At 37.1% G+C, this 13,818-nt stretch overlaps 1 protein-coding gene across 1 annotated transcript; it reads right to left on the reverse strand.

The window, feature by feature from the left end:
- Positions 1-7,452: 7,452 nt before the first annotated feature.
- On the reverse strand, positions 7,453-9,407 carry LOC130419339 (uncharacterized). Its single transcript, XM_056746031.1, has 4 exons — positions 9,377-9,407; positions 8,684-8,747; positions 8,453-8,506; positions 7,453-8,286 (listed from the first exon to the last, which is right to left on the reverse strand). Exons 2-4 carry the CDS (start codon positions 8,735-8,737, stop codon positions 7,453-7,455), a joined length of 942 nt encoding a protein of 313 aa, XP_056602009.1. The 5' UTR covers positions 8,738-8,747; positions 9,377-9,407.
- Between the last annotated feature and the right edge of the window lie 4,411 nt (positions 9,408-13,818).

Genomic DNA, 13,818 nt, shown 5'->3' on the forward strand with positions numbered 1-13,818 from the left:
CAGCAAAATCGGAGCAAAAATTGTGTAGTGAGGACACGGCTTAACAGCTATGAAGCAGGGACGTTTAGATCTTGAATATAAATCGCCCGGTCTTATTTCATGCATTGAATATGATGCAAGAAGAAAAATTGGAGTGCTAACAGTGAACAGATATAAGTAAAGTAGATAGGAACTGTGAAACGCAGCATCAAACATGGAGAAAACACCATAATATAAACACAGATTAAGGGAACAGAATCTTTTGGCATCAATAGCCTATATCAAGCCTTCAAACGGGAATTTAACATATGCAGGTAATATCTTAAAATCTGATGATTATAAGAGCTATACACTTATAAAACAGACAATGTTCATAGCATAAGACATCAGGGATTTGTACTGAGCCCCAGTTTAATTTCATTGTTGACCAAGGTGTCAGCTGACTTTCCTAATTTACAGAAGTTATGGAACATTTAAGCAGTTTCTAAGCATCCCTGTGCTGCTATTTTAGCATTTGCAATAGTGGAAAACCCTAGCAATGCAACCTTGTTAAATATTAAACAAAAACGTGAAGACTTTACATAAGCTTGGTGCTCATTCAAACATCACATGACCTCTTCACCTCAAAGATGGAGCTGTTTCTGCACTTCTAGAAAATATTCATGTCTTTGAACACATATGCAAGTTATTGCTGTTGATTATATTTACATCAAATAGTAGCAACATGTAAACAGACATGTTTAACAAATGTTTAATTTTACAGATTTTCAACTTGTCTTGTTACATTGTCAGTAGTATTTCTAAACAGTGTTTACTCTTTCTCTGTGTTTCCTGAACAGAGAAAAGTTTAATTGCCCACAAAAATCGACCTGCATGTTGATGCAAAACACGTCATCTGGCACACTAGGGGGCATTTCAGACAAATGTGACATACCCGGGTAAGTTTAAGGGTTAGTTTGGTGATAACCTCATCTTTCGGTTCCAAAAAAAAGAAATACTTTTCACGGGAATTTAAGTAACCATAGCAATTCACTCTCTAGGGTTAGTTCATTTTAACCTTACTGAACCTTACTAAGGTTGACTGCGCATGTGTGTGCTTTTGATGATCTTCAAGTGGGCATGAAAGCACAGATTACGTATAACATATTAAAATTTTACAGCAATATTACAATTACATTTCCAATCTCACCCATTCAGCATTCACAACTAATTTTATTATTAACTTTATTATTTAACCTTTTAAAATTAAATAATATTTTTAATGAAATAACGTTAGCTTGTATTGTTAAACTAATTTAAGGCATAATATATTTATATTGAATACTGAATTAGGTTTATTACAACATCTCGAAATATCACTGGATGTATATGCACACATTATGATTTCCAATAGTTAAAGGAAGTTAATAGTGAAGTATTTTAACTGCAGCGCAATTGCACATCATTACTCTTGTCCACCTATTAGGAAATATTTCATGCATTGTTTTAAAGATATTTGTGGCCTAATGGTTAGAGAGCCAGACGTAATACGTTAAGGTTGCAAGTTCGATTCCCAGGCTGGCAGGTTTCAAAGGCTTTATTAGATGATCCTCCAAAGGGATCACCTATGGCATACTGTTAAGATATTTTAATTCTTATTATAACTTTAAAACCATTTACATAAAAAATACATTGAAAAACGTTTTGTATTCATACTGACTGTATTCCTTAATAATGTCTTTCTGATCCCCAACGTTCTCCTACAGTTTAGTATTGAAAGACCTTTCTCCAAATTACAATTAACCTTAAAAGATAGTTTGTTTCCACATCTTTTAACATATGGAGAGCCATGGTCTTTTATCTAACAAAGTCCAGCCGAAAAATTAGAATGGATATTTTTGAAACACATTAATTTAAACGGGATATATTACATGACATATTGGACATGTAACTGTGGACCTAACGTTTCAATCTCTAGCTCTGTCACAAAAGACAATCATCCTCTAATGCAAATTAATTATCCTGGTTAGTATGTACTAAAGTGTTAAACATGATTTTTTTTATTAAATAACTTTATAGAAATTATATAACTGTAGCAGTTTCTACAATTAAAAGAGTAATGAAATTAAATACATGTAAAATACACTGGAAGAAAACCAAACCCATGATAAAACAACGGTTACAAACGTCTCAACATATCTAACAGAGATAGCCATGATGAATATGCATTATAAATATCCGAGAATAAAAATACTTTATATATATATATTTATATAGCAGCCTACATATATCTAAACTATCTTATTTAATAAAATGTATAGTTTTAGAAACGTATAAATTCAATTACACAATATTTATGTTTTATAATTTAGCACTTCATACACCGATGCAGATTTAAATCTTATGCGTAAAAAAAAACAGACTAATAAAATAATTCACTGTCAAAAACGTAAGGCTACTTAACCGTTTCCGTGGTGAATCCTGAAATTGCGGGAGGTTGATTAAACTTACCCTTCAAATGTGTTCTGGAACCGACATACCCCGAGTAAGCAAGGTTTGGTTTAATCAACCCAGAGTTCAGGGTTTAGCTGACGGTAAGTTAACCCTTGCTTTCTGGAATACACCCCAGGAGCTGTCAAAATGCCAAATAAACAAGCCTTTCTTGGGCAAGGTTTCTAAGCTTTAGGTATTGTCTGCGGATGTGTGCGCTTTTGATGAGCATCAAGTGGCCGTTGAAGCACAATTTACGTGCAATATTTAATAATCTTACAGCAATATTACAATCACATTTCCAATCTCACCGATCGCAATTTTTTATTAACTTTATTATTTAACCTTTAAGATGAAATAATCTTTAAATAAAATAATGTTATGTAAAAATAATATTATTGTTAAACTTTATGTATTTATATTAAATATTGTATATACTTTGAATATTTTTTATTAAAAAAATCTCTAAATATCAGGGGATGTACTGGATGACACATCTTACAATTTCCAAGAGTTAACGGATGTTAAAAGTATTTTAACTTGGGAATGCATTTCAGTACTCTTGTACACTTATTAGGCAATATTTGATGCATTTGGTCAAAGAGAGTTGTGGCCTAATGGTTGGAGAGCCAGATTTCAAACTCAAAAGTTGCAAGTTCAATACCCAGGCTGGCAGATGTCCAAGTCTTTATTGGGTGGCCCCCCATAATGGGATCACCATGGAGTAGTGTTCACATATATAAATTCTTAAAAAATAAATAAAAAACTTAGACTTAAGGTTTTTCAGACTGCATGTATTCCTTGATAATGTCTTTCTGATCCTCGGCCTCCTCGTACAGTTTAGTATTGAAAGGCCTTTCTCCAAATTACAGTCAGCCTTTCAGGATAGGCCGTTTCCACCTCTTTTACCTTTTAGACAGTCATGGCCTTTTAGCAAACAAAGTCAAAAGAAACAAACAAAAAACAAAATGTATGTGTATTTGAAAGGGATATATAAAGGCTAAATGATTATTATGTATATATGACTGGGCATAACATTTTAAACCTCTACCTCTGTCACAGCAGACCTTCATTATCTGCTTCAAATGAATTATCATAAATTGTGATTATGGCCAATGTAGTAGTTTATAGAATTAAAAGAGTCTACATTAATATGACTACATCGGCAATGCAAATTCCGTTTTTTAGAAAACCAAATAAAGGTAGATCTTTTAAGGAACATACAGAGAAGGAACAAAAAAGAGGTTTAATACTGCCTCCCAAATTACCAATGTGATCTAATACACACAACACAATTTTGGTAAAATACCATGGTAAAAACGTGAAAATAACAGTTACAGACATTACCTAAATATTTACATTTTATGAATTTTTATCTCGCACTTGGAACTTGAAATCTGATGTAGATTTAATTCTTCTGTAAAAAAACTCTGATTTATAACCTTGTTTTAAAGTAAAAAACTTTAAGCTTCCCGCCGTTTCCATGGTGACTCGTGAAATCTGTGATCCATTGACACTGTCTTCAAGTTGTTTCTGTGAGCGAGCGTTAACTCTGGGTATCTTTCGGGAGGTTGATTAAACTAACTCTTCTCAGGTGTTTTGGAACAGACATTCCTCGACTAAGCAAGGTTTGGGTTAATCAACCCAGAGTTCAGGGTTAGCTGACGGTAAATTAACCCTTGCTTTCTGGAATACACCCCATGTAACTCAGAGAAAGAGTAAACATGTTTATTTGCATATACTTTCCAATGCTCTAACAATACAAGGTGGGTTGAAAATCAGTGAAGCAACACTTTTAAGTGGAAACACTTTACAGTAAGGTTAAATTTGTTAACAATAGTTAATGCATTAGCTAAAATGAACTAAATATGAGCAATACTTCTGTAGCATTTATTTATATTAATTCATGTTAATTTCAGCATTTACTTTTGCATTTTTTAAATCAAACGTTATAAATGTTACTATCAGTGAATGCAGTAAGAACTTACATTCCCATAAACTCACATCTCCAAAGAATCACAAAGAAAGTTTTGTTCATTGAAAGTACATGTTAGTATAGGCATTTGCTAATGTGCACAAATACAACAAATATATGTAAATATAATATATAAATATATATATATTAGTGGTGGGCATAGATTATTTTTTTTAATCTAGATTAATCTAGATTAAAATGGCTCATTTGAATTCTGCCGAAGGCATTCAGAATATGTGTGCTACCCAAATAATGACTTAAAGTAAGTCTTTGAGAACGGGTTTCTCAAGCCAGGTGGCGCATTAGACCAGTGGCTCATCTCCTGTTTCCAAAATGCATCACAAACTGCTTGAGAAAGCTGTTCTACTATGATAATTGGTGATGAAAATTAAATTATGTTCAATAAGATGAACTTGTGTTTACTTCCGCATTAGCTAAGGGATGATTTCCGTTTAGGTGGTACTTGAGACTGGAAGAGCTCCTACAGTACATTTACATTTAGTCATTTAGCAGACGCTTTTATACAAAGCGACTTACAAAGAGTGAGGGAGCAACAAGTGATATGTCATACAGGAGCCATAATACATTAGATCTCAATACAAAGTTACTGGTTTCAACTAAAGCTAGACCACTACCTGTTGAGAGAAAGTGTTTTTTTTTAAACCAATTCCGCATTGCACAAGGTGCAAACAACCTTAGTCTTGTCGATGTTTCTATTGGGAAGCTTCTTAAAAATTAATATTCCCTGAAGCAAACCCGGCGGCTTCATAGCTGCATCCATGTTAGCACGTCACGTTTGATGCGGTAATTTCACAGTAACGTTATGTTGTGTTCATACCAAACGCGAATGGCGTGTCAAGCGCGAGTGATTTATGTGTTAATGCAAAGAGCCAATAGACCTACTTGCTGCGGGAATCGCGCGAATGAAGCCCTGGTTATGAGATGATGAGGCGGCTTCTGCTTCCGCGAATGACGCGAATCACGCGAGTTGAAAAATCTCGTTCTCGCCCCATACAGTGCAGTTAAGCTGGTATACATCCGCGCTAAAATATCAAGGTGAAAGTCATCATAGCTTGCGTAGTATACAGGGGCGTAGCAAGCTTTTCAAAAGTGCGGGGGATGGATGTGGTTTGTTTGTTAACAATAAAAACGATGAATACAATGAAAGAAGGGTGCAAAAGGTATAACATAAAAGATATAAAAACCTTCCCATTTAAATCAGTGATACAAGAAAAGTATAAAAACACACTAGAAACACACAAAAAATAAGTCAAAACTTTGTTTTGAAAATACACAACAGTAGACTTGCTAAAGAATAAGACTCAGAAATTCTTTAATAATCCCAGTGGGAAATTATTTTTGTTACAAACTCCAGATATACAAACAACATGTATTAAGAACAATATATATATATATATATATATATATATATATATATATATATATATATAGGCTATATAACTATATACATGCAACCAACAACAACAAGCAACTGACCAATGAACATCTGACCAACTACCTCTCATTTAAAAGAACCAAAAGTGCTCTTTCTGCTCTCCTTACAGGAGACAAACTGTGCAGCAATATTTTTTCTGTTTACCCTGTCCAGCTTGTCTTTATGTACATGGCACATAGCAACACTGTTGAGGCGGATTTGGGTCCTGGTGCTGCGTAGCCATGTTTTCAGCCTCCGGAGGCTGCTGAAACTCCTTTCTGACTCTGCTGATGACACAGGCACAACTAGGAGGAGTCGGGCTACTGTTTCGACTTGGTCAAAGAGACCACGGACCTCTGGATTCATCCCTTGAAGAACAGCAACAACTTCAGTACTAGACTGGAAGCTGTACTTCATTCTGAACAATGCAAGCTGAACTTTGAGGATGTCTGGGTTGATTTCTGGGTACTGTTGGACAACACCATGTATCTTTCCAGTCAAGAGAACTTGTTCCAGGTGCCTTAACATTTGCATTCCCTCCTGCTCAAATCTTTCTCTAAACTGCATGTCAGCAACATCCAGAACTTTGTAGAATTCAGTCCTGTAGTAGTCAGAAGGGGACACATGTACATGTGCAGGAGCACTACCTGTGAAGCGCTGAGGTGGGATACGAACACGAGGAGAGGCAATAGGAGTGAGATGGAGTGTCTCACACATCCTTGTTGCTTTCATGTAAAGTGCCTGAAAACTCTCTGTGTTTCTCTTTTTGCTGAAGCTTTCCTTAACACAGGCAACAGCTGAAAGCATTCCATCTAGGGTCTGTGTTCTGCGCTGGAGGGACATATTCAAAACCTCCAACTCCCCTGTGATCTCCAAAGCACACACAAGTCCAAGGACAACATTTCCCTGCTGAAATGTCTCATATAGCCCCTGTGCCTTACTAGCCGCATCAGACTCACTCACTGCCATCTCAGCCAAAGTCTTGATTATACACTCGTACTGGTTTAGCACAGTGCGGATGGCACTAGTGCGGACCGTCCACCTTGTTGGACACAGAGGTCTTATAGAGTGACATGGACCCTCAACCTCCTCAGACCTTGCAATTCCCTTAAATATGTCCTTCAGTTTCCCTGACTGCCCAAACAACACTCCCAACTCATTGACCCAATCCAGAGAATTGCGGATAAATATTGAGGCAGTACACGACCTCTGTGTTATTAGGTTAACACAGTGGGCAGCACAATGAACATAGGGAGCCAGAGGTTGTATTTTTCTTAAAATGGCCTGTGCTCCATTGTATTTGCCAGCCATATTTGCAGCGCCATCGTATGCTTGGCCACGCATCCCAGTGATGGGCAATTGTAGGCGCTGCAAAACATCCATGACTACTTTTGCTAAATTTTCTCCTGTTGTCAAAGAAACCTCATAAAGACCAATAAAATCTTCATGAGGGACTAAATCCTCGTCAACATATCTCAAACAGACTGCCTCTTGCTCTTTTCCAGACACGTCTCGTGTCCCATCCATCATCACAGAGTACTGCAGGTGTGGAACTGATCTGATGTTTTCAACTATTTCACTTATGATAACTCTGCTAAACAACCTTTCTACCACATGTCAACCACTTGGTTAGAGAGGGGTCATCCTCTGATTTGTACTTCAGAACCTGTTCAAAATTTCCCTCACCACATTCATGGCCCCTAAAAGGTAAGCCCTGCCTAGCCAACATCTGCACAGCACCAATGATTTTGAGAAGACATCCTCTTGCTTCTTCTTGCTGTTTCACACTCACTCTAGATAGCTGAACCTGTACTGATCGATCTTCATAGATGTGAGTAGTCATGGCTGTTTTATGACTTTCAGATCTCTCATGCACAGTAAATCGCTCAAGGGCTTTTTTCCAATTTTTAAACCCAGATGAAATGAATGCTGAATCAGCATTCTTGGCAAGAGGTGATGTCTCTGAGTTAAAGGCTTTGGAGCAGTAAAAGCACAATACACCCTCAACACCAGGACTCACATGGAGCCATGGACATTTCTGGTACCACTGAGTTTGAAAACTAAGAGTATATTTAGGCAAGGACTGTTTAGCAATTAATTTTGGATCTGGTTGATTGGGCTTACTGAACTGATGGCGAGTGACATCCACGTCTGAGTTCTCTGCTCTTCTCTCTACCATTTCATCTTCATCCTTATCCTCTCTGACCTCTCCCTCACTCTGCTCTTCCTGTCTGCCTGCTTCTTGTCTGTCTGCTTCTTGTCTGCCTGCTTCTTGTCTGCCCGCTTCGTGTCTTCCTGCTTCGTGTCTGCCCGCCTCGTGTCTGTCTGCTTCTTGTCTGTCTGCTTCTTGTCTGTCTGCTTCGTGTCTGCCTTTTTGTCCCTCTTCATCTCTGTCTTCCTGAATCCTGGCCACAACCTCACATACACCCTAATCAAAACATTTGAAATGAAATTGTGAATTTGATATAAACCCACACGCGAGCACCTGGGATAGAAATAAGCACCACCCATGACACAAACACACGCAAGCACACAGGACCTCTCTTCCTTCATTGACCTCTTTCACAAACTGTAACATTCATTTCATTGCCCACCTCTGAACCTTCCTGTGCTCTCTCTGAAACTGATGCCTCCAGCAACTTCCTCTCCTAACAAGGGTGCAGTGTTAGAGGAAAAGGGTGAAACAGTTACAGCAGTGGCACTAGCAAACCTCAGTGAATATTGAAAAATAATATAATGAAATAAATGCAAACAATATCTAATGGTAATAGGCTACTTGTGTTTAATCTCAACAACTTAAATTTTCAGCTTTCAACTTCACTTACAGGATTTCTCTTGAAAAAGCTGTCAATCTTCTCCTGCCTCTTTCTTTTCTGCATCTTAATTATACTGTGTGACAAAAAGACAGTGGTAAACTTGATAGTGAAATGGGTCTGACAGGACTGTGACTAAGACTGCTAAATTTTGCTTAATTGCGCCTTGAAAAGGGGAGATATAACAAACAAAAAAATACACACAAAACTTTTTCTCTGGTGGTATAAATAATGTAACAATTTACTGTTTTTAAACAATAAAATAATCTACACTTTTCTTTTATAGTTCTTCAACAGGTATGCAAACAATGAAATAATTTCTCACTTTTTTTTCCTCAACAGTCAAATACAACAGGTAAGTAGCCACAAAAGTATTCAGCTAATCAACAAACAATGCTCAAAATAATAAAAATCAATTGCACTGGCAATAAACTCATAAATACACTGCTTAACAGTGACAATTTGTCCCTCCTCCTCGTCAATTCCCTGCCTTCTTCATCACAGTTACTTTATACATTGCAAGCTACATACATAACCGGATTTGGCTAGCTTCTGAACAATATCCCAATTAGCAATTAGTATAAAAAACGAAAATATAATACAGAAAAGACTCGACAGGTCAACAAAACATATACTGAACATCATCCCCAACACATATCAAGCTTATTAAAAAAAAAATCGAAAACAAACACTCATTCAAAGTACCTGGAAAAGGGAGACGTAAATAACCATAAGATCCCGCCTCCTCAGCACGAGCGGACCGATAATTCAAACACACCAAGAGAGGCGGGACTTAAGGGAAAACAGCCAATCAACAGCCGGTCACACTCAGAACCGGTGTCATGTTTGAGAGGGAGGGGAGGCGAGGCAGCGAGCACAGACACAGAGCGGACACGGAGGAGTGCCTGCTGCGTTTGTTCAAAATTGCGGAAAAGCTGCAGAAAAGTGCGGGTGTTGAACCCCCTCACCGAGAAAAGTGTGGGTGTTAAAACACCCACATCCCCCACGGGTGCGACGCCCCTGGTAGTATAGACCCAGCTGCCAACCCAACTTTGAGAATAGATTAACGGCGACATTTTTTTTAACGCGCGATAATAGTCTCACTGCGTTAACGGCGTTAACGCCGTTAACGGCCCACCACTAATATATATATATAAATATATATATATTTTTACCCAAGATTCACACCACAATTCAGGATGCAGTAGTTACAGTATATTACTTTTGTTTAGCAGACTATATACATAAACCATTTACACACTTTGATTACAAAAAACTGCTTGGTTCTGGGTCGCTTTTGTTTTCCACTGGCCACTGTGGACTGTGTTTCCAGCTTTTGAAGTCTGTTACAATAATCTATACTTTCTTCCAATTTTTGTGGTCAGAAAGATGCAGTACGTAGTTCATGTTTTGTTTTTAGAAAAATTGTGAATAATTACAAAATATGCAGTATGTAAATAGTATGTGTAGTAGCTACATTTCACAGGTAACTGTAATGCACTTTTGTGTTCCCTTTTGCTAGTGTACTCAAATGAATACAATTTATCTGTGGTTTCACATCAAATTGAACGGTATATTTTTACTGTAATGACTTTGATATCAGAAGTCAAACTGAATTGAGTTAAACAGTGAAACTAGTCATTTTAAAGTAACTAAATTTCAGTCGTCATTACCTTTTGGCAACAGTACACATGAGCAAAGTAATGTGACTTTTTCATTTGTATATATGTACATAATGTATAGCTTGGCAGGAAGTGCAGTATTTCCCTTTGCACAATTTCATTAAAAGAAACACATAACATATTCTTTGTTCACCCATCCTCAACCTCAACACAAACTCCCCCACTTTACCAGAATGGTAATCCAGACAAAGTATCCTGGGAATGATAGCAGCATTTGGATTGCTAGAAATTAAATTAGATTGTGACAAAATGTTGAAGAATTACCTCAATTGTAGCACAAAAGTAAATTGAGCAAGCAGCAAAAATCATTTTTGAGTGATCTTGCCATTGCCAGCGTCTCTGATTTTACAGCGACTGTATCCGTTCGTCTGTACGACTGGAATATTTGGCATGTTGGAAAATGTTTGGATGCATGCCTCAAAATAGACATTAATTATGTTGGTAAATCGTGCACGCAAGGTAGCGTATGTTCCAGCTGTCCTGTTTTGAATAAATGCCACTTGTTGAAAACAGCAATACAATGGAGAGAGAAAGAAATACTGTTGTGCTCTTTAAACGAGTGATATGTGTGACCCTGGACAACAAAACCAGTCTTATGGGTCAATTTTTCGAAATTGAGATTTTTACACTATCTGAAAGTTGAATAAACAAGCTTTCTATTGATGTATGGGTTATTAGGATAGGAGAATATCTGGCGGAGATGCAACTGCTTAAAACTCTGGAATCTTAGGGTGCCAAAAAAAGAAAAAGCAATTTGTTAATGTTAATCAGAGGCAATGTAGCAGGCCCTTCACTCACAAAAACAAAGTTTTTATATATTTAAGGTAGGAAATTTACAGAACATCTTCATGGAACATGATCTTTACTTAATATCCTGATGATTTTGACATAAAAGAGAAATCGATAATTTTGACCCATACAATATATTTGGGGTTTTTACTAAAAAAGTTCCCGTTCAACTTAAGACTGGTTTTGTGATCCAGGGTCACATGTGAGAGTTCTTGTTCAATGAATAAAGACAGCTGCAGCTCAGTTTATCTTTTTTTAGTTGGTGTCTTTGACCCATGATTCCTGTCTTTATTTCAAGCGGCACAGCTACTGACTTGGACATGTGCATGTGTTCCAAAACCGCATCTAAAAAAGTCACTCACTAATTTAAGGGCAAACATCATACTCAAAATATTGTGCAATGTCTCCGGTTGCTAAACATACAGTTCTAATAAATGTGAAGTCAACACATGTGCGGGTTGATTCGCACCTGTGAGAAAAAGGTTCTTAGGATCTAATTAGAAGCGTCTGAGCATTTCTGTGTGCTTGACTACTCATCAGCCAAACAGATTGCTATCAGTAAGGTGGTTCTCTTCTTGTGCAGTCCCAGCTTTCTCAGGGTCACTGCTTCGGTGCTTTAAAATGTGATAGTAATCAGTCATTTTCTGCTCCCCATCAAGCAGAGGCAAGCTTGCTATAAACAGCTGCCAGTGGCTATGAAATAACACTCCAGCATTCATCTATTACTCTCCAAAATGTTTTCCTCGTAAGAGAAAAGTTTACTACAGAAATGGTCGATCTTAATGCTGGATTATGTTGATTACGCTTTTTTACATGCATGCATTTAGCATTGACATCCAAAGTGACTTACAGCACATCGTGTGTTTACTGGATATCAAACCAAGAATTTCTACCAGTTGAGCTATGGGAAACCAAATTTTGTAGGCCATGATGGCATACGATAAGTGGTCTTGTCAAGCATGGAAAATCTGAGCATCTGAGCCACGTCCCATCAACTGCTTCACGGCAGTTCTTTGAGATGAGGTACGGTTAAGAAGTAATAAGAGCAAACTCGCTCCAAGTTTATTATAATTGGAACTATAAAATTGACAATAAAGATATCACTTATCATCTCTGTCAGAGAGTGGATTAGATGTAGGCAGAGGTCTAACAGAAGTGCGGCTCTAGCAGGGCCAGGACCTCAGGGCATGATGGCTTACCTGACCCACCAACAGGGAGCCAAGACAAGCAGATTAAATCAGTCCCAGTTAGTCTCTGTTCTCTCTGCCAGACGTATACCCGAGCAACTCTATCCAATAAAGAGCAGAGATGCCAGCATAAAGGAGAACTTGCTAGAATATTGATACTCCTCTGTGTCCAACACAGGCTGATACATGTGTGATTGATAGAAAGTCTGGGTTAAAGCTTGACTCGATGCCCTGTAGAGTGTGGAAAACCTCTTATTCTGTCTGGGTTGTTTTTAAAACATGAACAGACAATTCTGTCCGTTCTGTGCAGTAGACACCTTACTGAATATTATTCATATATATTTATGTTGGAGCCTGCGGCCGCAACTTTAGCCTCTCTATTGCACATGAAATGCAGGTTACTTAAGGAGTTTCTACACATGGGTTAAAGTCAAATGAAAACATTTCCTGTGAAAGCGAAGCAACAGGTTAAATTATAAGTCATTGTTATAAGCTCAGAGTTGTGAATTGTGGTAAGGTAATGTGATTGGAAGTGAAACTCAGATTTTTATGTACTTGCTCAGTACATGAAGTTTGCATTTACAGTTACATTTATCAGACACTTTTATCCAAAGTGAATTTAGTTTACATACAGCAGCAGAAACAAATTAAGAGACCATTTTAAATTTATTTTCAGTTTTTTCTGAATTCACTATTAATGTGTTTAGTTAACAATATTTCTCCCAATTTTCAAATCAAAATATTGTTTCAATTTGCATTATTTTACAGAAAATTTGAACTGGAGAAACAGGTAAAAAACCACAGAAAACATCCTTTATATTTTTAGACCCCTGATAAAGCAAAGAAAACAAGTTCAGTTTAAATTTAAGCAATACAACAATAATAATATTTGTACATGAAGTTAGGATGTAGTTTTTCTTTTATGTGAAAGCCTCGATTTTTATCACAGTTTGCACGTGTCTTGTCATGCTCTCACTCTTTCACATTTCTTTGGATAAGGTATGATTTTGTAGAAATTCAACAGACACTGAACTGGAATGGCCACAATACATTTAGAATAGCTAATAAAATTGTCTCTTATTTTTTTCCGGGTTGCATGTCTTTATCAGTATGTGTGCTTATCGAACCCACAACCTTTGCATTGCTAGTGCAATGCTCTACCAACTGAGCTTCAGGATTTCTTTGTGTGTATTTTGGACACACAAACTCTTTAATAACTTGCATGTTAAAATAAATGTCAAGAAAAAAAGTTTTGTACTCTGGCTTCCCACTACAAGGACTTATTTGTTGTAAATAAATGATTGCCAAGCCTCACAGTGCATTCTGAGGCAATGGCCCTTTTCAAGCATTAAGATCAAGATCTCCTTGCCACCATTGTATTATTTAAGCGGAGAGAAAGGTTGCTACAGTACGGGAATTGAATTCACGCTGACGTAAAATCATAAAAGTCTAATTGTCATCCAACAAGCGGCTTGTCATGCGGTTTGGA

The sequence above is a fragment of the Triplophysa dalaica genome, chromosome 1 (genome assembly GCF_015846415.1).
Source record: "Triplophysa dalaica isolate WHDGS20190420 chromosome 1, ASM1584641v1, whole genome shotgun sequence".
NCBI lineage: Eukaryota > Metazoa > Chordata > Actinopteri > Cypriniformes > Nemacheilidae > Triplophysa > Triplophysa dalaica.